At 38.1% G+C, this 27,991-nt stretch overlaps 1 protein-coding gene and 2 long non-coding RNA genes across 8 annotated transcripts; 2 read left to right on the top strand and 1 right to left on the bottom strand.

Moving 5' to 3' along the window:
• On the bottom strand, window positions 1-27,888 carry LOC120732108 (sialoadhesin-like). 6 transcript variants are annotated; one of them, XM_040029458.1, is made up of 10 exons: window positions 27,766-27,888; window positions 25,690-25,890; window positions 25,131-25,493; window positions 24,228-24,518; window positions 20,264-20,512; window positions 19,504-19,764; window positions 19,309-19,399; window positions 18,161-18,253; window positions 17,992-18,055; window positions 2-65 (listed from the first exon to the last, which is right to left on the bottom strand). In XM_040029458.1, the coding sequence occupies exons 2-10, from the start codon at window positions 25,733-25,735 to the stop codon at window positions 30-32; spliced, it is 1,494 nt and encodes a 497-aa protein (XP_039885392.1). In that variant the 5' UTR covers window positions 25,736-25,890; window positions 27,766-27,888; the 3' UTR covers window positions 2-29. The 6 variants fall into 6 exon arrangements, with proteins under 6 accessions (XP_039885395.1, XP_039885392.1, XP_039885391.1 ...); XM_040029461.1 differs by having other exon boundaries at window positions 1-65; window positions 18,161-18,250; window positions 25,690-27,877; XM_040029457.1 differs by having other exon boundaries at window positions 25,690-27,877.
• Window positions 4,365-25,411, top strand: LOC120732116. Its single transcript, XR_005695532.1, has 4 exons — window positions 4,365-4,557; window positions 5,089-5,094; window positions 7,766-7,768; window positions 25,400-25,411. It is a non-coding gene; the product is annotated as an uncharacterized LOC120732116 (long non-coding RNA).
• On the top strand, window positions 8,760-9,742 carry LOC120732114. The gene is made up of 3 exons (XR_005695530.1): window positions 8,760-9,026; window positions 9,123-9,215; window positions 9,356-9,742. It is a non-coding gene; the product is annotated as an uncharacterized LOC120732114 (long non-coding RNA).
• Window positions 27,889-27,991: the final 103 nt, after the last annotated feature.

The following is a 27,991-nucleotide window of genomic DNA, read 5'->3' as shown; positions in this document are numbered from 1 at the left end:
AACATGGACTGCAGCTGGTTTTCCACACGCTACACATTGTTGTATATTGACTCATCGCAGTCAGTCTGCACAGAGAAACAAGATTAATTCACTCCCCTTTTCATGCATGCACAAAATAAATGAACTAATGAAGAAAACATTACTTATCCCTACATTGCCATAGACAGGAGAGTTGTTGTACATGTCAGGGCAAGCGATATCCTTACAGTGGTTTTTTCTGGAGAAAGAATGCAAGAGGTAAAGATGAAATCTAATTGCATATCTTCTTAAATCATATTTAATCATCAGTAAGATTTGTTTGTTTTCAAACAGAAGTGAAGAATTACAAAAAAACCTTTTTTGTGGGGCACTATGAGGGAGCTCCACAGGTCTGTCTGACATCATGTTGCTCAGGTTAGTGGTTGTTGTGTCTCTTGATCTCCCCCTGCTGGCAGTAAAATGTTTTTAATTAAATGAGAAAGGAAACTGACACTTGTCACAGCCTCTAACCAAAAAGACTATCTTTTCTCTATCTATCTATCTATCTATCTATCTATCGATCTATCTATCGATCGATAGATCGATAGATAGATATGCACACACACACATACATTCTGGTGTTCATTTGGTTGTAATTATGACTATTATTTCACAAATGATGCAATAATAACAAATGCTTATTTTCAATGATTATGTTCATGACAACTTACCATTTTTTAACAACTCCCACTCCACTTCCTATCAGAATAATCAGAAAAATCACACCTGCTCCAGATGAGATAAGAATATTCTGCATGTTGTCTGTCCAGATAGAAACCATAATGAGTGTTTTTGTCATGTAAAAACAGAGAGATCAGTGCATCCTAAGTCTTTCTTACCATTAACAGGTAAAGAGAGCAAGATGTTGTCATATCCCACCACGTTGTTTGCCAGGCACTGCACACGCCTGAAAGACCCAAAGTCTGTCTGCAGAGTCCCAGTAGTAACAGAGCCATTCATGTCTACTTTGCTGCTTTGCAGGACTCTGTCACCCAAAATAAAATAGACCATGCTGGGAGGCTCGGACTCTACGATACAGTCACACTTTATGATGCCGTTCTCAGAGGAGCACTTTGAGGAAGTCTTGATGTCAGGGGCAGCTTTAAGGACAAGAAATATAATTAGTGGGGATTTATCATATCCTGTTAGCATCACTGGAGAACTTCAGGTGTACAGATTCTCCCTCATTTACATCTGACTTATACTCAACCTTTAAATTAAAGCTTTAAAATCTAAATCAAATCAAAATGTATTCCTATACCACATTTAAAAGCAACACAGTTGACCAAAGTGTTTTACAATTAATTAAGAACAAGAGAAAACAATAGAAAAACAATGCATTAACAAACATAAAACAAGCGTGATGCTACTCAAACTAAACTTGAATTAAAAGCCAACGCTAAAAAAGTGAGTTTTAAGATACAATTTAAAAAGACTGAATAGACTCTGAAGTACAAATATCATCTGGCAGATTATTCCAGAGTCTAGGCACTGCAACTGCGAAGGCCCGATCTCCTCTATGCTTCAATCGAGATTTTGGCTGTAGTAAGAGCATCTGGCTAGACGATCTCAGTGCTCTTTTGGGGTTATACATGTTGAGGAGTTTGCTTAAATAACTGGGCGCCATATCATTTAACTTTAAAAGTAAGTGAAAGAATCTTAAAATCAACATGATATTAGACAGGGAGCCAGTGTAAATTTGCTAAAACTGGAGTGATATGTTCATACATTCTAACACTAAAAGACGTGCAGCAGCATTTTGGTCTAACTGCAAGCAATGGAGAAATGAGTGTTGAAGACCCAAATAGAGAGATTTGCAGTAGTCCAGTCCAGAGGTGATGAAGGCATGAAAAAGTTTTTCTAGGTCTTTTGGAGGAAGATAAGGCTTTGCTCTGGCAATTTCACATAACTGATAAAAATGGGTTTTCACCCGTTTTCACCTGTTTCACCCGAATTTGATTATCTGCACTGGTAGAATTATCTGCTATTAGTATAAACTGATACAGTATACTTACATTTTACTTGAAGTATCTTAGATGTTTCCAGGTGCAGCCCTCGATGGTATGTTATGTTGCATGTTAAAGGCTTGTTGTGATCAGAGCGGTTTGGGCGAAAGGTCAGAGTAGATGTTGAATTCCACTGGCCTTCATGAAGCTGCTGTGTTTGATTTTGCTGTTCTCCAGAGTGACTCCAGATGAAAGAAGGTGGATATGTGGGGCAGGAGTGAAACACGGAGCAGGATGCAGACACATTCTCACCCTCCTTTATCTCCTCTTGCACAGATAAATCAGGTTGACCTGTGTTAACAAAAAAGATTATGATCATAAACCGAATGCAGTTGTGATGGTAAGTGTACTGTATTGGAAATACAAATGCACTTAAGCGGTATAGCTGCTGATGTTGTGTTTTATGCAGCTATCAATTTTGATCAAGTGAATTGATTTGATAAGTATTTAACTGTAAAAAGTAAAATAGATTAAAAACAGTGACTGGGCATAGGGATTATTTAATGGAGAGATATTTCCTATTTTATTGCAAACAAAACAGTGAAAACATCCATTGGATATTACTGATGTTATCTTTTCACAAATATAGTTATGCTAATATTCACAACATGCTTACAATAATTTTTAAAATAAATTATTTTACATACTGACTGAAATTGAGACTTTGTTATTTTTGTAGGAGTACTTGTCATAGTCTTTGATTTCAATCCGAAAATAAAAAGTCCCTCCATCACTTTGTTGAAGATCATCAATCATCAGAGAACAATTCTTCTTGCTGAGGTCTCCCAGCAGCTTTGTCCTAATCCGAAACTGACCTGGAGTTTGAGATGCATCAGAATGATAGACGACTTGATCATTGGCATTGTACCAAACCCCTGTAAAGCTTGTGGTATTGGTTTTTGGATCTGGGTAGTTATAAGAGCAGGGGATCACCACACATGATCCAAGGAGACCTTTCACTGAGGATGACACAGCAGCAGTCCAAGATGAAGCTTCAGGTTGAGTCACTGCAATAAATTTGAGAGCAAAACGTGATGAAGAAAAGAACAAAAACAGGGTAACCAATGAGAGGAAGACAATGCACAGGACAAAATCTTAATAATGAAATTTTTTTCCTCAGCTAAATAAGATAAAAAAAACAAAACAAAACACATACTGTTTAACTCTGTATATTTTAAGAATTTATACATTATACAGAACACACATACCTTTGGAGCAAATGCACATGGACAACAAAAGCCACTGTAGAGCATTCATCTCTTCACTTCAGCAAATAAAGCGATAAAGCTGCTGTTTTTTCTTTTTGTAAAAATATGACATGATAGTTTCTGTTCTTCTTTTGACACAGTACATTTAAGTCAGACCTTCCCAAAGTGTGGGGCCCGCCCCCCAGGGGGGGTGCAGAGCCATTGCAGGGGGGGCACGGTATGAAAAGGGGGGGAAGAACAAACAAAACGCTTGAACACTGCTAGCACAGGGCGCCCACAGAAATGCAAAGCAGGAGATGAAGCATCGCTGAATATGTTTCGAAACCAACTTCATTCTAAGCCAAAGACTAGAAAATATGGCGAAGCATATCTTCCCTTTGGCTTCACCTGCACAAGTGCCGAGGCAGGTCTCCCCTGCAGGATTGGTTTTCCCTGCGTTGGGAGCACGCACTGGGCTCTCCAAATCACGGACAAACAGTATCCCACAGTTGTTTATGTTTTTAAGCCCATTTTGCACAGAGAGGCATTTTTTGAAAAATGCATTGATAGCAATGTTGAATATTATTACACACATACAGTAAAATAATCACACCGTGACGCCTCTGCCTTTCTAAATGGAGGGACAGTAACTGCGTGTGTATATGTTAGTGTGTAAAACTTGAAGACAGTAAGATTAACAGCATTTTGTCTCTACCTGCCATTCTGTAATTCATCTCATGTAAACAATAACGTGGCGCACAGCGTGACGTGAAAAAGGCACATACCTTTGACGTTGCGTGACGAACTCTGTATTCCTCGTCCACACGTAAACAGAAAAAAAGGAGTTTTAAAAAATCTGCGTTTTCGGTGATTCGAAACGCCGTTTACGTGTGGACAAAACAGCTGTGTTTTCAAAAATACCCATGTAGGTGTGGACATAGCGCAATAGAGTTAGTAGTTTACTTTCTTACTACCTGTAATTTATTGCAGATTACTTGAATTTGCTTAATTGTTTACTAAATGTTTGAGGTGTGAAATAAACCGCAATGGAGCAAAATATGGGTGTGTGTGGTTGAAGGATGTGGTTGTGCGTGTGCGTGTGCGTGCACGCGCGAGAAAGGGGGGGGGGGTGCGAACATTTTTCTTGTAAAACAAAGGGGGGCCTAGCAAAAAAAGTTTGGGAACCACTGATATAAGTCAAACACAAAATCTCACCTTTGTTTCATATATTGTATGTCTGTGAAAGGTCTCAGTGATCCAGGTCATCTTAGTCTAAGTAGCTTGGAAAGAAAAGTGTCTGGACTTCTTTAAGTTGCTTTAAGACCTTTCACATCTCATTCAAGAAGGTCAAATGGTGGAGAGTCCCAGATTTTAAGCCCTGTGGGAGTGTCCCCAAAAGGAACATGGACCCCCTATTTGTCCTCTACCTAATCACATGAGCAAAGGTGTGAAAACGGGTGTGGGTCACAATCAACCAAGGTTTCAGGTGAACCCACCATGAAAGCTAGCCCCACCCTATCATGTGATTTACTGAGGTCAAATGGCCCAGGATGTAGGTGGGTGTTAAGGTGTCTGGGGAGGGATCTCAAAACTGGATTATAGATGGCAGAGAATTGGTGTTGTAAGCCACTAACCTTGTTCAAAGATGGCCGTTCACAGAGGACATAGATGGCTTATTTTACTCTTCTTTTAAACCATTTGTCTTCTCTTTCCAAAATGTGAACATTGGCATCCTTGAAAGAGTGACCTTTGTCCTTTAGGTGCAGATGAACAGCTGAGCCTTGTTCCGCCGAGGTGGCTCTTCTATGTTTTGCCATGTGGCTCTTCACCCTCCACATTTTCTGGAGCTTTTCTCTGGGCGCTTGGTACTTCTCCAGCTTCTTGTGTACATTCTTCCTGATGTTGCTGTCATTCGGTATCGCTATGTCTATCACTGTAGCCGTCTTACTCTGTCCAACACTACTATACAACCACTATACCTAAGATAATATAACTATATTTATACACACACACATGAGCACATGAGCGTGGCACAGAAAGGAATTGGCAAGAATATCAGAGGAGCGAAACACCAGTAGAACAGTCACCTGAGACTGCAAGGCTAGACGGACCAATCTGTGCATTGCCTGGATTGGTTACAACAGTGACTCCCAAAACTTTTTTTGCTGGGCCCCCCTTTGTTTTTACAAGAAAAATGTTCCCCTTTTCATACTGTGCCCCCTGCAATGGCTCTGTGCCCCTCCCTAGGGGGCGGGCCCCACACTTTGGGAAGGTCTGGGTTACAAGAAGGATCATGAAATGCCTGGAATGCCTAGAACTGTACAAGATCAACAGGACCCTAAGAGCCTTCATCAGGAACTTAATGGGACTGTGGCATACAACACTAGAGGCCAACTTCAAGCCCATAGCACAAGTCACCATCAAGCCAAGGCGATGCTCTGTCCCCAGCGCTGTTCTGCATAGGCCTGAACACCCCACCAGCCGCGTGCTCAGTGAATACCCTAAGCAGAAACCCAAGAAAGAGGAGGAAGAGGAGGAACTACCATGGAAGGACAGACCCCTGCACTGTATACATCACTGGCAGATAGAGGAGGTGGCTGACATCCAGAAATCCTACCAGTGGCTAGACAAAGCTGGACTGAAAGAGGCACAGAGGCACTAATCATGGCAGCACAGGAGCAAGCTCTGAGCACAAGATCCATAGAGGCTGGGGTCTATCACACCAGCCAAGACCCCAGCTAAGATACTGCACAGGACCCTCAAGCTCCCAGGCCTCTGATAGAGGACCTGAGCCTGAAGGATAGACCGCAAAAGGGGAATTTTATTTTTATTTTTTTTTACAAATATAAATCACGTGACAAATGAGGCCTCAATTCTCTGAAATGACACGGCATCGGCTTTTTATGTTATTCGAACTGTTCAAAAGACGCAGGAATTGGATCTGAGGTGATTCTGAGGTTGAGGTGGATATTGTAAGCCCATTATTGTGCCATCAAACAGGTTAAAAAACACACACATATAAGCACTGTTTAATGAGGCTTTGTGTGCTCAACCTTTTGGCAAAGCAATTGGCCGTCTGTGATGAGTGAGCACAAGGAGAATAAAAGTTTACAGGACAAAAGACCTTTCAGCAGAGAATGAGGCCATGAGCTGGTCCATAAATGCTGACTCTTAACTGGAAATGATGGGATGCACTTGTGTTGGGAAAAGAGTGGGAAGCTGGACTAACCAGGAGGAAGGAACCTGGATTTTGTGGCAGGAACAGGAAAAGACTGTCCCACAACTTAACACTCAGCCTGGACTTTGCTACAGCTGGGTTCATGCAGCGTTTTCTGCTTTTTCAGAAACAAAGGCAATCTGTACTTAAGTTACAATCATTTAAAGATTAATTTCAAATTACTTGGGGTTTTTTTTGTTTTACTAGTTTATGTTTGTGGATTTGATGTATTCTATTACATGCGTATGATATGAAGATTAACTTAAGAAGAAATAGCTGTTTCCTATTAGTCCACAGACCTAGATTTGTCTACATAGAATAGGAAGAAATAATTAGCAGAAGACAAGTTTTTACTAAAGGTGTCTTTACTAAAGGAAAGTAATGGAGAAAGCAAAAAGATATTTCTGTACGATGCTGTATTTTGTGTTGTGGATCTTACCGAGGGCGGCCTCAAGGTTCAAGGTTCAAGGTTCTTTATTTGTCACATGCATAGTTATACAAATATAACACACAGTGAAATGTAGCCTGACATGCTCTCTCTATATATAGTATATACATTGGGTGAATGTGCAGTAGTAGCAGCAAGCAGGTGAATTCTGTACATTAATATGAATAGACATCTGACTATTTTACAGGATAGACAATATAAACATATTTAAAATTAAAGGAATTTGAAATGTACATTGTTCCTTGGTTTAGTGTCTGGAAGAGTCCTGTCTCAGTCAATTATAGATGATGTGAGAGGGCAGGTGTGTGTGTTTAGGGCCCGGATGGCTTGGGGATAGAAGCTCCTCTTGAGTCTCTCTGTCCTTGCCCGGAGGATGCGGAACCTTCTACCAGATTGCAGAAGTTGGAACAGTTTGTTGCCAGGATGGGACGGGTCCTTCAGTATCTGCGCTGCTCTAGTCCGGCATCTCCTGGTGTAGGTGTCCTGAAGCGGGGGGAGAGCAATCCTGCAGCAGCGTTCTGCTGTACGGATCACTCTCTGGAGAGCTTTTTGGTCCTTCACACAGATGTTCCCAAACCACGATGTCATGTTCTGTGTGAGGATGCTCTCCACAGCGCCTGTATAGAAAATCCTGAGGATCTTTGGAGAGACCCTGAACTTCCTCAGTTGTCGTAGGTGATACAGGCGCTGCACTCTAAAAAGTAATTCATCAGGCCTTTTACCACCACTTGATTAAATCCATGGCTGCAACATAAAAATTCTAATTTATTGATTAAGATAGACCTTCTAAGTTGCAAACTTTATTTTTTTGGGTTGTGTTGAAATAATAATGTTGGTAATTACATTAAATTAATTTTATATGTAATTTGAAATTAAATCCCAATGTTAGTGGGTTCAAAATAAAATTCAAGTTGTAATTACTTAAAGAAATTGAATAGATAACTTATTTTTTTTCCACTGTAACTTCTGATTTCAAATTCCCTCCCCTACCGACTTAACTAGCCCAGGCAAATTCACACATGTTGGGTTGCATGGTGCAAGCTTTTGTAAAAGACATTTCAAGGTAAGTAACATTTCATTAACAAATAACAGTTCTACCAAAGCAAAGCATTTGTGCTAGTCACCTGTAGTGGATTTGTGTATGATGTGATACTCATACAGATAAGGAAATACTTTGCACTACCACATGTAGCTAATGCTAGCCATTCTAAACTTTAGCACAGCAGAGGATAAGACTTATAAAGTTTCATTTGACAAAAGTCTTCAGCTAGAGAGTGCAACTGTGGCTAGGAAAAGCATGGTTAAAGTTTTGCTACACAGTGCAATCTAATTTCGATTTTAGGCTGATTTTGTTTTTCTTTTTACCAAAATTAGAAGCCTTAAATTGTGAATAGTTTTGTCAGAGGGATAACCTAGAGGCTTCTTTTTTCCATCTGGCTCACCTATTTTATGTCTTTATAAAACTTGCATGACCTATACGTAATATTACATTGTAAATGGTTTTGGTTAGTATTGTGATACAGCTTAAAGTAAGTATTGTTCTTGATCTTAAGAGCTGTAGCTATCTTTTTTTTTTTTTTTTTTTTTTTTAAAATCAGATTGTGTGAAATATTGTTAATGTCATTCCAATAGCAATATTCTGGCATAGGCTATGTGAATCTACTTAATATTAAGACTTTATGTAAGCAGTTAGTATAGTGTGATAATCTAGGGTCATTAGTGCTTTGTTAAGTTGGGACACATTTTTTTACAAAATGGGCTGGGAGTGAACAATGTGTAAATTCGAAACCTCTGCAAAAACAGGGTTGCTAAAACATTAGAGATTACACCACGGTTATGGTGGGGAAGTCTCCCTTGTTTTCACCAAGATTGTTTTTGTTCCCTCAAAACTTGGGGTAGCCTTAGATCACTTCTATCCTCTTTAAATAATGTATTACAGCATTCATTAATGCAGTATAGCTAATAGTCTGCAAGGTTTAATTCTTCTGTTTGTGTGGTCTACAGATAAAGGAGGAGTTCAAGAGAATAACCACTGTAAGCCTTGAATGGCTACACTTGACCATTGCACCCCAAAACTGATGGATGTCATTTTATCAAGGGGAGGAGCTAAGGGAGTGAGAATCAGGCAGATCAAGGACATGCTTCTTGAGGTAGGACAACTATTTAGACTTTGGGTAGCTTTGAAATGCACTTTGTTGTCAGTCACCCATGTATTTTATACTCATACTTTATTTTTTCTTAAATAGCACAATACAATTGAAACACGCAGAGAAGTAGCCATCTGCTGCCTTATCACTTTCCTTGGAGAGAAGGACGAGGACCTTTTCATGGAGTTTGGTGTAAGTAATTCAGCATTGTGTGTGTGTGTGTGTGTGTGTGTGTGTGTGTTCCATTGATCATCTGAATTCATTAAGATTCAGTAAGTATAAAAGTCTAATCTATAATTCACTAACCTATTTTTTAAAATTTGCTTTACAAGGACACCAAAGAACTTAAGGCAGGTGATGAAAACTGCCATCATCAGTGACCGGTACACCCCTGGATCTAACCATAAGACTGCAACCATTGTGGTGGAGGAAACAAAAATCATGGAGGGCCAGAATTTCCCAAGGTGCTGTGTTTTGCTCATGGGCATAATATATGCTCTCAATCTGAGCTAATGCAAGGATCTGAAATATACTTTTGAAGTTGTTCAGAAGCTGTTCCTTGACCTTGATGGAACCATCATTATGTTAAAGATGTTGACTCTGTTTCAAAAATTGTTAACTGTTTTGAATCCTGTATGTGTAAAATTGATCTTAAAGGTGTTTGCTGCATTGTGTAATAGAAAGATGCAAGATCTTGTAAAGTTTGGTAGGCATTGATAGTTAACATTTACTGAACACTTGCATGGAAGTATTACTGCAACAAAATGTTTTCTAAGTAGATTTTTTACCAATTGAACACATTTGTTTCTGTGGTGTTAAATACATAAAAGGCATATTCTATAACTTGGCTGTGATGGTATAAATCTAAATTTCTGGTTTATTTTCACTTTTTAAATACAAAGTGTTGAAATGCCTACTGTTAAAAAATAATTTCAAATAATGTGGAAAAAGTAATTGGAGGAACATAATTTTTATGAGTAAACAACTTAAAAATATGTTTTTAAGCTACCAAATATTTAAGCTACCAAATATTACGTAAATGGTAATTAAAATCACCTTTGATTATGGAGGATAATTTAATTCCCGTAACTCAATATAGTTTGTTGGTTCAATCTAATTTCAACATAAGTTATCATAACTCAAAAAGAGTAATGGAAACTGTTGCGTTAATTTTTTTTGTTGAGCTTAAACAATAGTTTTTAGAGTGTAGTCTTTTTGGTCTGGACCTGAATGTGGGCAGCCCATGTCAGGTCTGAGGAGATGTGAACACCAAGATACTTGAAGGACTGCACCCTCTCCACTGGAGCTCCATTGATGATAATGGGCTTGTAGTCTCTGTGCTGTGGGCCTCAATGGTAAAGTGCAGACAAGAACCCTGTAGGAGGTCCTTAACTACAGGAATCTGAGTAAAACGTTTCTGTAGAGCTGATTAGAATTCAGCTTCAAGTCAATGGCACTTTTAACTGTTCTGTTAAAATGTTTAGATTCTTGTTTAAGCCCTGTTCGTTGTTTACTTATTTTTATTTGAGTACTAAATTTGTCTTCGGCTCATTTGTTTCTTAAACAGCAGAAGTAGCTGCTGTGGATGCGTAAAAAACCCTCACACGTCTTGTAGTCCCATTTCTCCTTTTGTCTGAGTTTTAAATTACCAAGACGATGTTAAACCAATTACATTTATGTGTTATTCACTAGACCATACACAACTGCGAAAGAAATTTGCACATTCATTTCAGAATAGAAAAAAGTGACACAGCTCACGAGTTTTGAACAGACAGTATTTAATCACGAGTGAGATTCTTTGTTTAAACTTAAGATGAAGAATCAAAACCTTTTTGTTGGGGCATAATGAGGGAGCTCCACAGGTCTCTCTGCTTTCATGGTGCCCAAGTCTGATGTTGGCGTCTCCCCTGATCGCCCCCTGCTGGCAGAAAACAATAAAATAAATAAGAACATGAGAAAGACAGCTGTCAGTTTTGGTAACCTCTTAAGTAGAGCCACATTTGGCTGCTATATTTGGATGGGCAAACAAAAATAAATGAATTTCAGATGCAAGCGCTGAGATAAGTTTTTTTTGTACATGTTGGGTGACAAAAATAAGCATCATTACAATGATCTCATGGAACATAGCAGCCTATGATGGTCTGAACTGAAAGAGCAGCAGCAGCAGTTTCAGGAGTCAATATGTGCATGTTTCATTTATATAAGAGAGATTATATTTTGAACATTTTTATTTTTGTCAACATACTTCTCGTGAGTAATGCTACTGAAGTAAAAGCACAATGAATAGAATAAGTGGATTTTGTTTATATTAAAAAGAAGAACACAATTAGCCTGTTTTTTTTTCTCTTTTCCCCAACTAAACATGAAGAGAGAGGAAGAGGGGTGTGTGTTTGTGATTTAGGATAATCTGTTTTTAAAGGAACATTTTTAAATACCACAGTTGTCTTTGATACTAGTTGTTAATGTTGCTATGCTGCTCATTTAACAGTCTTTCTATAAATGAAAAATAACAAAGAATTCAACACCATAACACACATCTAAAGGAAAAGTTGATCCTCACAGCAGCAGCTTCTCTCTGTGCTGATACTCAGAAAAGATGCAAATAAGATCTGAGATAGATTTCATTAAAGTATTGACTGTTATAACTCACCAAAGCAGAAGTAAGAAATGAATGTGTGTGACTTCTTCTTTCAAGCTACAGGATTGTGTCTGTGTTTTATTTGTAGCTCTGACTTCATAGTTAATCAGCTCTGTACTTTCCAAGAGACATGGTGCTCTGCTTCTTACTCTGAATACTTTTTTAACTCCTGTGTTATGTGCTGCTTTTTCTATTAACTGAATAACAAAGGACATAGGCAATACACCTTGTTTAGGTGGTCTGGCTGTCAAAACCTCAAAAAAATGTCTGTTATTGTGTAGATTTTTCTTCCAACCACCATTTCAGAAATACAAATATTTTCTAAAACTCACCATTTTCTAAACAACTCCCACTCCAGTGGCTATCAGAATAATCAGAAAAATCACACCTGCTCCAGAGGCTATGAAAATATTCTGCATGTTGTCTGTTCAAAAAGAAGGCATATTGAATATTTTTTGTTTTGCCATGTAAATATAAACTACAGGAATCTGAGTAAAACGTTTCTGTAGAGCTGATTGGAATTCAGCTTCAAGTCAATGGCACTTTTAACTGTTCTGTTAAAATGTTTAGATTCTTGTTTAAGCCCTGTTCGTTGTTTACTTATTTTTATTTGAGTACTAAATTTGTCTTCAGCTCATTTGTTTCTTAAACAGCAGAAGTAGCTGCTGTGGATGCGTAAAAAACCCTCACACGTCTTGTAGTCCCATTTCTCCTTTTGTCTGAGTTTTAAATTACCAAGACAAGAGTTAAAGTAATTAAAATTATGTGTTATTCACTAGACCATACACAACTGCGAAAGAAATTTGCACATTCATTTCAGAATAGAAAAAAGTGACACAGCTCACAGTTTCAGTTCCTCTCCAGTGTTTATTGTGAGAGAAACAGTTCGTGTATGAGCTCTGCAGGGCCGTGCAGAGAGGTTTAAAGGGGCGGGTGCTTAAAGCTAAAAAGGGGCACATTGAGCCAGGCTGAATAACAACAACACACATTCATCAAGAATCTAATATGGGCAACAAGGCAAAGCAAACGTAGCCGATGCTTTACCTGATGGGTACAATGTTGCTGTTGAGGGGTTGCTGTGGATAGTGCTGGAGGGCAGGGCTGTGTTGATCTGAGACTGTAGACATTAAAAAAGTCCATAGGAGAGATGGTAGCTGATTAAACAAGTGTCATGAGATAATAACTAAATGCAAAGATTGGTGACAGCACTTAGGCTCTGCCTGTGAATCACTCTTTGCTTCTCTTCTTCGTTCCATCCCATCTTTTCATATATCACTCTCCACTTGCTGTCTTTCTGAGAACAAGGCACAACTTGCTATTGCAATAAACTATAATTTAATTATCCACACCTAACAACTCCAGCACTTAATCTATAATAAAATGATGACAGAAAAATGTTATAGCACTGCCTTTAGTAGCCTCACACAGTTCCTACTGTTTCCTCCTCATGTCCTTACCAGGCATGTCTGGACAATGTTATATCATGAATAATAATTTAAAATAACCCATATACATAAAACACACACATGCACGCACACACAGTGACATTTTAGACCTTCTTCAGAATACTGTATATACTGTGGGCATCACTGTGCTGATCCAGAATCCTTACATTATTATTTATTACTAGAGCTACAATAATAAAGCAAAGAGGAGGGGGAAGTAATAAATATGAAATAATGTCATTATGATGATTCCATTTGTTTCACTATCCACTCTGTGCAGGGGCAAAGTTTATTACATTTTTAAACTGTAGAGATACAATCATTTTACTGCTGTAAAATCCAACTCTTGTCTTATTTAAAATATAAATCTAATATAATCTGCTTCTTAATGTATGTTCTTTAAAATACAGCGTGTGTTTTTTAATATATTATAATTATAATAATTATTATGTGGACATGCATATTAGATCGTTTTTTAGTGAAATATAATCCCTCCAGAAAGGCAAGAAAAGCCCGGAAACTTACTTTAAAACTAAATATGTTCTAAATACTTTAAAACTAAATATGTTCCCTAAAACGGTGACAGAGCTACAGACCCATGACAGCCTTACACAGGTAGCCAGCAGCTATGACCAGCACTACTTGTGCAGTTAATAAAAGGACAGGTAATGTTTGTCGCGCTGTTGCACACACAGCACGCTCGTTTGTTTCAGTTCGTCAGTTGCAACAAGACAGCTTACCAACGTGTACGTAATAAGCTAATACTCCTGTGTGCTACACACTACAGTGTACGCTGTACACCTACTTACTGGTTTTGTGGCATCAGTCTGTATGGAAGACATATAGTAAGTCTGTGTCTCTGAGTTAACTTGTGTTTCTCCTACAGCTCCGGACCGCAAAAAATGCGCATGCTCTTTGTGAGCTCGTTCCCGGCTCGTAACCAGCGCGTTCTGCCGTCAAGGGCGATCATTGGTTAAATGTGATCATGTGACTGGTGCAAGCCAGATCCTTTTATTTAGCAAAACTGTGATTAATAGTTAAATATTATTGTTGAGGGGCACAGACAGGACTCCGCACGCACACACACATTAAAAAAATAATAATAATAATATTTTTTTTTTAAAAGTTGCCTCAACAAAAGGGCACCTTGGGAACCCATCAGGAAAGGGGCGGGTGCTCAAGCCCCTCTAGCCCCCCCCCTCTGCACGTGCCTGGAGCTCTGTCCTGGTTCACATGGGCCTCCTAAATGTCTCTCTACTTATTGAGCCATCCCTTGACTTTTTGTCAGATAATTAAAGTGACAAAAATTTGTGTTCAGGCTCAATATCTATTGTTCTTGAAAGTTAAAATATCAGTGAATCAAAATCAAATCTCTCGTTCTTTTTCAGTGCACCTGACCTTTAGTGTGGGTCAGCCAGTTGCAGCTTTTTGCCTCAGTCACAAACTTCTGCATTAACATTTAGCTATACCTTGTCAGCTCTTTCCAGACCTTTTTCCCCTCACCACATCCTGACTTTCCTTTCCAAGTGATATTGTGAATATGTGTTACTATGGTGCTACGGCTAATTGTAGCCACATCTGTCACTGCAGCCGTCTTCCTCTGCTTGTCCACCACTACTATGTCCGGTTGGTTAGCCAACACCAGTTTGTCTGTTTGTATCTGGCCACAGGATATTAGCTCGTTCATTTTCAACCACCCTAGGGGGCTTTTCTTGTTTTGCCTTAGGGACTTCCAGGTCATACTCAGCACAGATGTGTCTGTATACTATGCTGGCCACTTGTTTATGGCGTTCCATGTATGACTCGCCTGCCAGCATCTTGCACCCTGCTGTTATGTGCTAGATTGTCTCAGGGGCATCTTTACACAGCCTGCACCTGGTGTGGTAGACCCCAGCTCCTCTATTTCTTGTGCTTAGAGATTGTTCCTGTGCTGCCATGACTGGTATGTCTGTGCTATCTTTCAGTCCAGGAACCGGCAGGACTTCTGGATGTCAGCCAATTCTTATATCTGTCTGTAGTACATACCATGCAAGGGCCTGTCCTTCCGTAGTGGTTCCTCCTCTTGCTCCTCTTTCTTTGGTTTCTGCTGCCTGAAATATTCACTAAGCATGTGATTGGTTGTGACCATCCTCCCGATAGATATATAGATATGTAGATGAATATGTATGTATAACTATGTGTCTACTGTATGTCTCTTGTGTCTCTGCTGAAATTTCCAATGGTGGACTTCTGAGATCCAATCTTCTGAACTGCTCATCTCAAAGGTTATTTCATGTCTTCATTTTATGTTACTTTACTTAGATTTGTCCTTAGCACATTTTCACAAGAATATTTATTTTACCATTTGTTATTTATTGTACTCCCTTTTAAACCAGTTGTAGTAACATTTTGTCTTTAAAACTGTTTGTCTATCAGACTTTACTCAATACATTTATTAAATCATAGACATTTTTAAAGTAGACATTCAGAGATCAGAGTGCCACACACAGTGCATACGCTTCGTCATATTTCCCGTCTTAGCTTTCAGGAGACTTTCGTTTGTCTCATTATCTCCGTCTCTCTCCACCTTTCTTTTCGTCACCGTTAAATATTTTTTCCATTTTTCTTGCAGGTTTGTTTACGACACTTCATATCTCCTGCTCTGTGCTCTGTGTGTGTGTGTTCGTGCATGCTTGGTGCCAAAAACCCTGCCACCTACTGTAGTAGACCTGCAATTACAGTTTATTCTAGGGGAAAAGAAGCATGTTCCGCGGGGTCACAGATGGCGCGCCCCACTATTTGAGAAGGACTGCCTGAATCTATTGGTCAGGTTAAACAGATTTATATTTACTTAGTTATATTCTGATCAGTAGAAGCATAATTAACTATCAGCAAAATTTGATTCTTTGTTTGAGCATTACAACACTTAATGCTATTTCTCTCATTCAAAATCATCTATAATGATGGGCATGAATGGATTGGTGACACAGCCTCTTCTCAGTCCCAGGTGTGAATATAAAAGCTGGATCGTGTCTACACACAAAATCCAGACATTAGACCAGACATGTTCACTACTCCAACCACATTTCTCAGTAAAAATATTGATCAGGCTCATATTTTTGATTTTTCTTGTGGTTTTTGACTAAGATTAAAGATCTTAATCTACCATTAGGATATATGGAAAAATAATAAATGAGAATGGTTCTGTTTCAGCCTTCAGATCAACTTTTATACATGGGTGGGGCAACTTCAAGCATGACCCCATATCGCACAACAATTTATATTAGGCCTGCATTTTTGCAGAACTGTTTTCAAAGTCTGAAAGGTTTTGAGGGAAAAAAAACTAAACATTTTGTTTTTTTTGGTTCACTCGCTGTTTTGAAATTTGCATGAACAAAATAAAAAAATAAAAAAAATAAAGAAGTGAAAAGAAAAGAAAAAAAGAAATTGTGTTTCAAAACCAAAAAAGAACAAGAACAACAGCAAATTAACAAGAAACTCAAAATCCTGGGTCCAAGACCCAGGAGACCCAGGAACCATTACTTTTAGTTCCAATCAGGCTATCTTCAAAGTAGCCAAATGTTTCAAGTCTATTATCAAATGTGCCCCATTTTATACACAAACATTGAAATTAGGCACACAGTTCTGAAAATACAAAGTCATGTATCAACATCATCACTCCAAACTGCTACACTCTCCACTGGTCTCACTCAAATAATATAAATCAGGCAAATGATATAGTTCAGGCAAATCTCTGAATACAATCATGGCTGATGTTATGGCTGCCTCTCCCAAGACAGCCTCAAGAATGAAGGAGGAGATACCAGAAGACAGGCTGTTACACAAAGAAAGCTAGGCAGGCCATAAAAGTAATACCAGCAGGACTGGCATCTCTTCCTTTCTATTCCACTTGGGCATATTTATGATTAAGTTATTAGAAACAGGCTCCAAAACGGTGGCATGAAGGCCCAACATCCTTTAGCGGAACCTGTGCTGACAGACCAGCATTATCCACCTTAACTGGTTTTTGATAACTCATGACACAAATAATAAAAGACATGATTGAACTCAAATAATGAACAAAATAGTTATTGACTTAGCTAACTTAATAATTCTTCTTAAGGGTAAATAATTGATAGCACATTACTGTCAGACACTATGCTGCAATAATAACTCAGAATTATTATTACTAGTTATTATTAAAAATGATCTATTTCTTATATTTTGTTACATAAGAAATTATTTAGGGCAGCACTGTGGTGGAGTGGCTGGCACTGTTGCCTCACAGCAAGAAGGTCCTGAGTCTCCACCACCTGACCGGGCCTTTCTATGTGGAGGTTGCATGTTCTCCCTGTGTTTGCATGGGTTCTCTCTGGGTACTCTGGCTTCCTCTCACAGTCCAAAGACATGCAGTTAGTGGGGTTGGTCTAAATTACCCGTAGGTGTGAATGTGAGTATGAATGGTTGCCTTTTTTTTTAATTACACTCATTTATATAATGAGTTAAATAAAAATCAAAGCTTAAATATGTTTAGTAACCAGACAACTTTGGTATTATTAGAGTACTTTATTGGTAATAATTCAAAGCACATCATTTGATAACAAGTAAAGAAATCCTCTGAGAGCAACAAGCACAATTTTAAAGATTAGTATTTACTTAATTGTGTTTTAGAAAGAAAATGACAGATGACAGAAATAAACAGTTAATATTTCAAATTGTTTAAGGTTTTTCTTTTTTCTTGACTCATATAACAACATGGACTGAAGCTGATCTTCCACACGCTACACATTGTTGTATATTGACTCATTGCAGTCAGTCTAGACAGAGAAACAAGATTAATTCACTCACTTTGTTTATGCATGCACATTATGAATGAATTATTGAAAAAATCATTACTTATCCCTACATTGCCATAGACATGATCATTGGCATGAATGTCAGAACAAGACATATCCTTCCTGTCCTCTTTTCTGCAGAAAGAATGCAAAAACATTAAATCTAGTTACACATCTTCTTAAATCATATTTAATCACAAGTGAGATTCTTTGTTTAAACTTAAGATGAAGAATCAAAACCTTTTTGTTGGGGCATAACGAGGGAGCTCCACAGGTCTCTCTGCTTTCATGGTGCCCAAGTCTGATGTTGGCGTCTCCCCTGATCGCCCCCTGCTGGCAGAAAACAATAAAATAAATAAGAACATGAGAAAGACAGCTGTCAGTTTTGGTAACCTCTTAAGTAGAGCCACATTTGGCTACTATATTTGGATGGGCAAACAAAAATAAATGAATTTCAGATGCAAGCGCTGAGATAAGTTTTTTTGTACATGTTGGGTGACAAAAATAAGCATCATTACAATGATCTCATGGAACATAGCAGCCTATGATGGTCTGAACTGAAAGAGCAGCAGCAGCAGTTTCAGGAGTCAATATGTGCATGTTTCATTTATATAAGAGAGATTATATTTTGAACATTTTTATTTTTTATTTTTGTCAACATACTTCTCATGAGTAATGCTACTGAAGTAAAAGCACAATGAATAGAATCAGTGGATTTTGTTTTTATTAAAAAGAAGAACACAATTAGCCTGTTTTTTTTTCTCTTTTCCCCAACTAAACATGAAGAGAGAGGAAGAGGGGTGTGTGTTTGTGATTTAGGATAATCTGTTTTTAAAGGAACATTTTTAAATACCACAGTTGTCTTTGATACTAGTTGTTAATGTTGCTATGCTGCTCATTTAACAGTCTTTCTATAAATGAAAAATAACAAAGAATTCAACACCATAACACACATCTAAAGGAAAAGTTGATCCTCACAGCAGCAGCTTCTCTCTGTGCTGATACTCAGAAAAGATGCAAATAAGATCTGAGATAGATTTCATTAAAGTATTGACTGTTATAACTCACCAAAGCAGAAGTAAGAAATGAATGTGTGTGACTTCTTCTTTCAAGCTACAGGATTGTGTCTGTGTTTTATTTGTAGCTCTGACTTCATAGTTAATCAGCTCTGTACTTTCCAAGAGACATGGTGCTCTGCTTCTTACTCGGAATACTTTTTTAACTCCTGTGTTATGTGCTGCTTTTTCTATTAACTGAATAACAAAGGACATAGGCAATATACCTTGTTTAGGTGGTCTGGCTGTCAAAACCTCAAAAAAATGTCTGTTATTGTGTAGATTTTTCTTCCAACCACCATTTCAGAAATACAAATATTTTCTAAAACTCACCATTTTCTAACAACTCCCACTCCAGTGGCTATCAGAATAATCAGAAAAATCACACCTGCTCCAGAGGCTATGAAAATATTCTGCATGTTGTCTGTTCAAAAAGAAGGCATATTGAATATTTTTTGTTTTGCCATGTAAATATAAAGTGATAATAATTAATGCTTGAGATTCTTGAGATTGAAATTTTTTTCTTACCATTAGCAGGTAACAAGAGTGTGAGGTTAGCATTTCCCAGTATGTTGTTTGCCAGGCAGTGAACAAACTTAAAGGACCCAAAGTATGTCTGCAGAGTTCCAGTAGTAACAGAGCCAACTGTCTCTATGCTGGTGCTTTGCAGGACTCTGTCACCAAGAACAAAATGGACCATGCTGGGAGGCCTGGACTCCACGATGCACTCACACTTTACCACATCATCCTCTGAGAAACACTTAGAGGAAGTCCTAATATCAGGGGGATCTGTAAGGACAATAGAGAGCTATAATTAGGAGATAAAAGATAGCTGTGCATTTATTATATACATTATATGGATAAAAGTAGCTGCTCAGCAATCTAAATTTATGCCATGTTGCCATGATGTAAGCAGAAGTTTTGAACTTTGGAGTTATTGAGTCAGATGACTCAATAACACTATGCGCCTCAGTACTTGGTGACACTGCTTTGTAACTTTATGTTAATTTTGAAATTTCTTCCTCCTAGATATTCCAAAAACTGGCTTCTCAAAACAGTAACATCCTATTACAGTACCACACTTAAGTTAAACGATCTCTCGAGAACGACCCATTCTTTCACAAATGCTTGTAAAGGCAGACTGTACGGCTGGGTGACTGATTTTATACACCAGTGGCAACGGGACTGAAAACACCTGAATTTAAGGATTAATAGGTGTCAATAAAGTTTATCTTTGACTCACATGAAAATCTATTTTGTTGTTATATTTCTTCCATTTTGTACTCACATAACACATTGAGCTTCATGGTGCTTGATCTGTCTTGTCCTTCCTCATTGACAGCAGTGCAGTACACGGACTCTATTGAATGTCTGGAGACATTTGACATTGTGTAGGTTTGTCCCTTATTCAGCAGAGTACCAGATTCATTGTGCCACTCATAGCTGCTGCCAGGGTTAGCATCACTGGAGCACTTCAGGTGTGCAGTCTCTCCCTCATTCACTGACTGGTACTCAACCTTCACATTCACTGGAGCATCTGCATAGAAACATTTAATCCTTTATGTTACTGTGCAGCATTTTATCTTATTTTACATACTGTCAGGTCAAGGTTGAGCTTATTTCAACATTCTGACATGATGGTGGCGCCAAATGAAAAAGTTCAGGAAGTCGATGAAAGTCACCAATATTTTGGAGATGATGAATATACTGACAAAATATCAAAGCAGTCAATCCAGTAGTTGTTAAGACTAAATCGACTTTCAGCCAGTGAGTCATTGTCATACCACTAGACTGACGTCGCTGTTCATTAAACAAACAAAACAAACAAACAAAAAAAAATAAGAGAGAAAAACGAATTTATAAATAATTCATAAAAACATTTTAAAAAGGATGCATATAGAAAGGCATAGAATTTACAGTTCTTTTTGGCACAAGCTCATTCAGTGCAATTATCAGGCAACTGAAAGATGACTTATCGTGTCAGCAAGCAGAGGTTTTGGCAGTTTGCAGGTCTGTAGCATTTTGGGTGTGTGTTAACCCAGCGGTCCCCAACCCCCGGGCCTCGGACCGGTACCGGTCTGTGAGTTGTTTGGTACTGGGCCGCGAGAGTTGAGGCTCAGGTGTGAAATGTATAGTTTTCAGGGTTTTTATCGGTTTTCAGTATTATTTTGTTATCGTTTTTATCGTTTACTCGGTTTTCCTTGGTCTTGTCACGTGTGTTATGAATAAATTTTCTTTTTTTCGGTACCGGTACTAGTTTTATTTTGTTGTATTTATCCGCGACACCTTAAAGGCCGGTCCATGAAAATATTGTCAGGCATAAACCGGTCCATGGCGCAAAAAAGGTTGGGGACCGCTGTGTTAACCACAACACAAAGGAAGAAATACATTAGCAGCTAAATTAGATAAGTGGTTGTTTTTGCCCATCATTCTGAAATGGATCATAAGGCCATTTCCAAATAAGTTTCTCATTCTGCAGTGTGAAAGCTTATTCTCACTGTAGGAAACATTCAAGAAAGTTTGCAGTCTTTCCAGGAGTTGATGTCCCAACAAATTCACCCCAAAGTCAAACTACAATGCTAAAAAAACAAACTAGTAATAAAAATGCAGTGTTAAAAAAAATAAATTAATAAATTAAAAAACCCACCAAAAATCTGGGCAGCATGACTGCAGTCATTCACTCAACCATGAACTCCTCAGTATATCAAAGTATTCTAGAGTCAAACATGAGGCTACAGCTTGTTTGCAGCTTGGTCTTAACTGGTTAATAATCCCAAGGACATTACCTACCAAAGAATGACTGACAAAGAAAAGAATCAAGGTTTTGTAGTTGCCTCGTCAAAATTTAGATCTCAGATTTAAATTGTGTGGTGACAATTTAAAAGAGAGCTGTGCATAAACAAGTGTTCACAAACCTCAAGGAAATGAAGCAACCTTCTAAAGATGTGAAAGATTTCAAAATGATGTGAGAAACGGCTACTTACTTTACAAGTCATTGTAGCCAAAGGTGGTTGTACATGCTACTGGGTTTTGCTTAGTTTTCAAATTACTTTGGAGTTTTGTGTAAGTGTTCTTTAACATGATTGCACATACAGTGGCATGCAAAAGTTTGTGCAACCTTGTTAATAGTCAATATTTCCCTGTATTAATCGTTGGTTGTTACAATAAAAAAAAATGTCAGTTAAATATATCATATAGGAGACACACACAGTGATATTTCAGAAGTGAAATGAAGTTTATTGGATTTACAGAAAGTGTGCAATAATTGTTTAAACAAAATCAGGCAGTTGCATAAATGTGGGCACTGTTGTCATGTTATAGATTCCAAAACCTTTAGAACTAATTATTGGAACTCAAATTGGCTTGGTAAGCTCAGTGACCCCCAACCCTACATACACAGGTGAATCCATTAATGAGAAAGAGTATTTAAGGGGGTCAATTGTAAGCTTCCCTCCTCTTTCAATTTTCATTGAAGAGTAGCAACATGGGGTCTCAAAACAACTCTTAAATGATCTGAAGACAAAGACTGTTCACCATCATGGTTTAGGGGAAGGATACAGAAAGCTGTCTAATAGATTTAAGCTGTCTGTTTCCACAGTTAGGAACATATTGAGAAAATGGAAGACCACAGGCTCAGTTCAAGTTAAGGCTCGAAGTGGCAGACCAAGACAAATCTCAGAAAGACAGAAACGACGAATGGTGAGAACAGTCAGAGTCAACCCAAAGACTAGCACCAAAGACCTACAACATCATCTTGCAGCAGATGGAGTCACTGTGCATCGTTCAACCATTTGCCACACTTTACACAAGAAGATGCTGTATGCGAGAGTGATGCAGAGGAAGCCTTTTCTCCACCCACAGCACAAACAGAGCCGCTTGAGGTTTGCTAAAGCACATTCGGACTTCATTATTCATTCTGGAATAAGGTGCTGTGGACTGAAGAAACTAAAATGTAGTTTTTTGGGCATACCAAGGGGCGTTATGCATGGAGGAAAAAGAACACAGCATTCCAAGAAAAACACCTGCTACCTACAGTAAAATATGGTGGTGGTTCCATTATGCTGTGGGGCTGTGTGGCCAGTGCAGGGACTGGGAATCTTGTCAAAGTTGAGGGACACATGGATTCCACTCAGTATCAGCAGATTCTGGAGACCAATGTCCAGGAATCAGTGACAAAGCTGAAGCTGCGCAGGGGCTGGATCTTTCAACAAGACAACAACCCGAAACACTGCTCAAAATCCACTAAGGCATTCATGCAGAGGAACAAGTACAACGTTCTGGAACGGCCATCTCAGCCCCCAGACCTGAATATTATTGCAAATCTGTGGTGTGAGTTAGAGAGAGCTGTCCATGCTCGGAAGCCATCAAACCTGAATGAACTAGAGACGTTTTGTAAAGAGGAATGGTCCAAAATACCTTCAAACACAATCCAGACTCTCGTTGGATCCTACAGGAAGCATTTAGAGGCTGTAATTTCTGCAAAAGGCGGATCTACTAAATATTGATTTCATTTCTTTTTTTGTGGTGCCCAAATTTATGCACCTTCCTGATTTTGTTTAAACAATTACTGCACACTTTCTGTAAATCCAATAAACTTCATTTCACTTCTCAAGTACCACTGTGTGTGTCTCCTATATGATATATTTAACTGACATTTTTTTTATTGTAACAACCAACGATTTATACAGGAAAATGACTACTAACAAGGTTGCCCAAACTTTTGCATCCCACTGTACAACATTTTTCTTCTAAAAATGAGCACTCTGCTTTTTTTACTGTTAGTCATATGAACTCATTGACAATCACAAATCAATCTATGCCAGCTTGTAATAAATATATATTTAAAGATAAACAGTTTCACATTCTGTGTAAAAAATAAATAAATAAAAATGAAAATATATGAGTAACAAATTAAACTGTAAAAGTTTTAACTTCTTCTGCTTAGTTTTTGTTTTGAATGTAATTCTCAATATTTATGTTTCTTTTCCCTAATTTCTTTCTAATTCTAACAACTGCAAACACATGTAACAACGCAACCATGCCTAGTATCGGAACACCCTTAATTTTCATTATGTTGGTTTGTGCTTTCTTAGCCTGGTTTGTTGCAATTTCACTCGTGGGTTTTACGATTTCTATAGTCTTCTCTTTATAACTATAAAGACCATTGTATTCTAGATTTTTTAAAAGTGATCATTTTTACAATATTTATAAGATTTTCTTTCATCTACATGTATTTGTCAGTGCACACTTACATTTTACTTTAAGGGTCTTGGATGTTACCCGCTGCTTTCCACCGTGGTATGTAACTCTGCATCGTAAAGGTTTGTTGTGATCAGAGTGGTTTGAGCGAAAGGTCAAAGTAGATGTTGCATTCCACTGGCCATTTTGAAGCTTCTGTGTTTGATCATGCTGCTCTCCAGAGTGACTCCAGTGGAAAGAAGGTGGATATGTGGGGCAGGAGTGAAACACAGAGCAGGATGCAGACACAGTTTGACCCTCCTTTACCTCCTCTTGCACAGAGAAATCAGTGGGATTTGGTTCATCTGTGTTAACAAGAAAGATCAAGATGATTTTAAGACCCAAACTAACTGTGATTTTTTTTGCAAATCCAAAGACTAATCCAATTGTTGAATTTCCAAATACCATAATGTGTAGAACTAATATAGGAAACAGATTAAGGTGAGGAGAAGGGAATAAGAGAAAAAACAAAGCAAAACACCATTCTTATAAAAATCTAACAATATGATAATGTGGACTTCACTTTACTATGATTTGACTTTATGCTGTGTGGCAGGTAAGCCAGGACCCAGCACTGAAAGACCAAATAGTAAACTAAAGAAGCAGCTTTATTGCTGTACGGAAAAAAAACTCAAAAAATTCTAACACTAAGCTAAGGAACAAAACACAGAACTCTAAAACACAGAGAGACGCATACAACAGTGGGAAATGGGAAACTGAGGACATAAATATACACAACAGGGTAACGAGAGGATGGGTAGCAGGTGGAAATACAGCTGACACTAATTAGGAACGAGGAATATTCCAATAACACTATTTAGTCCGGAAACATAGAAATAACGAACCAGTACCATAACACTTTCCACATGAGTGGATAATTTGAGTGTAACTGTATAGCATTCATTCAGTTAACTTACCGATCACTGAAACAGAGATTTTGTTCTTTGAGTAGGAAAATACAGTATAACCTTCCATTATAATCCTGAAATGAAAGGTCCCTTCATCTCTTCTTGTAAGTTTATCAATCATCAGAGAACAATTCTTCTTGTTGAGGTCTCCCAGCAGCTTTGTCCGATTTCGAAACTGAGCTGGAGTTTGAGATGCATCAGAATGACAGATGACTTGATTATCATTATTATACCAAATCCCCGTGAAGGTCTGGGGGCTTTTTTGTGGTTCTGGGTAGTTATAAGAGCAGGGGATCACCACACATGAGCCAAGGAGACCTTTCACTGAGGATGGCACAGCAGCGGTCCAAGATGAAGCTTCTGTTGGAGTAACTGTAATAAATTTGAGAGTAAATTATGATGAAACAAAACAAATAAATAAGACTACCAACATAAGAAGGACAATGTAAATGTGTGTGAAAATAAAGAAAAGATCATGTAATACCAACATTATGTGTTACACAAAGATGTATGAAAATGTGAGAATTAAAATTTTCAGCTATACTTTAAAGGTCTATAGTATCCATACCTTTAATGCAAATGTACATGAAGAACAAAGACCATTGTAAGACCATCTTTTCTTCTCACTGTCACGCCAACAAATACGGTGACAAGGATGTCTGTGTTTTTTTTAATTTCCTTCAGAAACATGTGACATGAAGTTGCCTCTTTACTTTTCACACATTTTGCAACCACTTTATCACACTCATCTTACTTTTTTCTGCATGTTCTGCAAAATAGAGAAGAAAATTAACTTCATAATCGTATCTATTTTTTTCTTTGTTAGGTTTTGTAAATGGTTTGTGCTTGATCACAGCGTGTGGTTTCCTGCTGGTTTTGCCTCCTTATTTACACATCAGTTTGACATGTTCAGAGTGAAATGTGGTTACCCTCTCACGTGCACACACACACACGCACAGCAGAAAGTCCATTTTGATGGCTCTACATGTTTAAGAGTATGAGTTATTGTAGATATGCATTTTAGCCTTTGCATTTCTTACACTGACCCCCGCCCCTGAAAAAAAAAAAAAAATCGCTGGTCGCCTCATATGTGAGCACGAGAGAGGAAGACACCCTACAGTTCATCGAAACATTAACTTGATATTTATTCCTCCTTTAAACAAATTATTGTAAAGGAATTTTTATTTTGTTTTTATATGTATCTATTTTTAGTGAAATCAACTTATAAACTTATAATTCTTTTCTTTCTCGACATATTTTAAGTGACCTATATTTGACAAGAGCATAATAAAACTGAAATTCTGTTTATGGTGCGCCACCCCAATATTTTTAGTGGCCTCGCTATGGCCACCCCTATGAAACAACTCTGGAAGCACCCATGATTCTATCTATGAAAAAATTATTTTTGTGTATCTAAAGGAAGAAATTTGCAATTTGTTTGGATTTCAGCTCTATTATATTTCTCATTAAATTAACAGGGAACCGGCTTCTTTGGTATATAGAATGACTACCAAAATAGTAATGGATTATTTTTAATTTGACAGCACTGTTTCACTGTCCAGCTCTGTTTTAGTCAAATGCAATGTCACATGACAGTGCAGCAAGACCTCACTCTTCATTTTGTGGCTTTTCTAAAGTAATGTGGGCAACAACCGGTGAATATAACATTTTAGCTAACGTGCAAAAGTACACTACCTTTACTCTGTGCTTTCTTGTAAAAAAAAGTGTTTATATGGGTACACACGTGTGCAGGTAAACACGAGTTCATCTTTTATTTGGCTACACTGGTTGATGCGTTTGTGTACTTGCTATGGGAAGCAGAGCCAATCCACACCAAATGTTTCGGACTTGTGGCGCTGTGAAGGAGGAAAACTGGTGAAGGTAACTAAATGGTGTTGACAACGCCACCTAGGGAGGGAGTTACACCCCAGGAGAGATTACAATAGCCAGTGTAAGCATCGTAACAATTACAAATGGCACACAGGCTCGTTATTAACAAACAGAGTCCATTTCACCGATTATTGGACAAAACAAATATAAATAAAGAGCTGCAGAAAAGACAGCAACTTAAGTAACAGGGTTAATTAAGACACTTTATTAACAAACATTACTTAAAAGAAGAGGAGACCACCACTTGGGGAGGCAACCTACACTGAGGAGTTCCCAAGGTTGCAGTCTCTCTGCAATCCTCACTGCCACTCTCACTGCAACTTAAATGGTGCGTTATACTTGCTTCCCGGTGTGTACATTCACAGGCATAAAAGGGAATTCCACCACACGTGCCTAGCCTCTGCCCCAGCATTGGCGGTGTCTCCACTCAAGAAAAGATTTAAATTATAAATAAAGCAATATAAAAACAACCCAGTAAATAAGATACAAAAGAAAAAGGAGTAAACACACACGACACACACACAGCCTTTAAGATACAGGTCCTTTTAAAAGCTTGATTAAAATATAACAAACAGTTAACACTGAAACGCTATAAAACAATGAACAAATGCCAATCAACACGACAGCAACAAAGCAAAAACCAGGCTACAACAAGACAACAGCAGTGTGTAGGCCTTTAACAAGAGAAAGAAAGTAGTCAGCCAGGGTTCACGCTACTTTAAGCCAAACTGCAGACAGTCAGGATCCTACTTACCACCCTTTTACAGTTACAAAGCTTTAAACAATTGGCAGGACAAAAGAATGTGATCTGCAATACTTAAAGACAACTTGTGATCTTCACCACCCTCTACAGGAATGAGTGCAAGTTGCCAGGAAATGGGAGTAGGCTACAGCTGCTTACATTAGGCGTGAATGTTCATGCTGCGTTCACAAACACCATGCATTAACCAAACATCTACCAAATCTAACCCACTACAAAG

This window comes from Simochromis diagramma, unplaced genomic scaffold, assembly GCF_900408965.1.
Source record: "Simochromis diagramma unplaced genomic scaffold, fSimDia1.1 OVJJ01000361.1, whole genome shotgun sequence".
In the NCBI taxonomy this organism is placed as follows: Eukaryota; Metazoa; Chordata; class Actinopteri; order Cichliformes; family Cichlidae; genus Simochromis; species Simochromis diagramma.
This window is presented reverse-complemented; position numbering and strand designations above follow the sequence as displayed.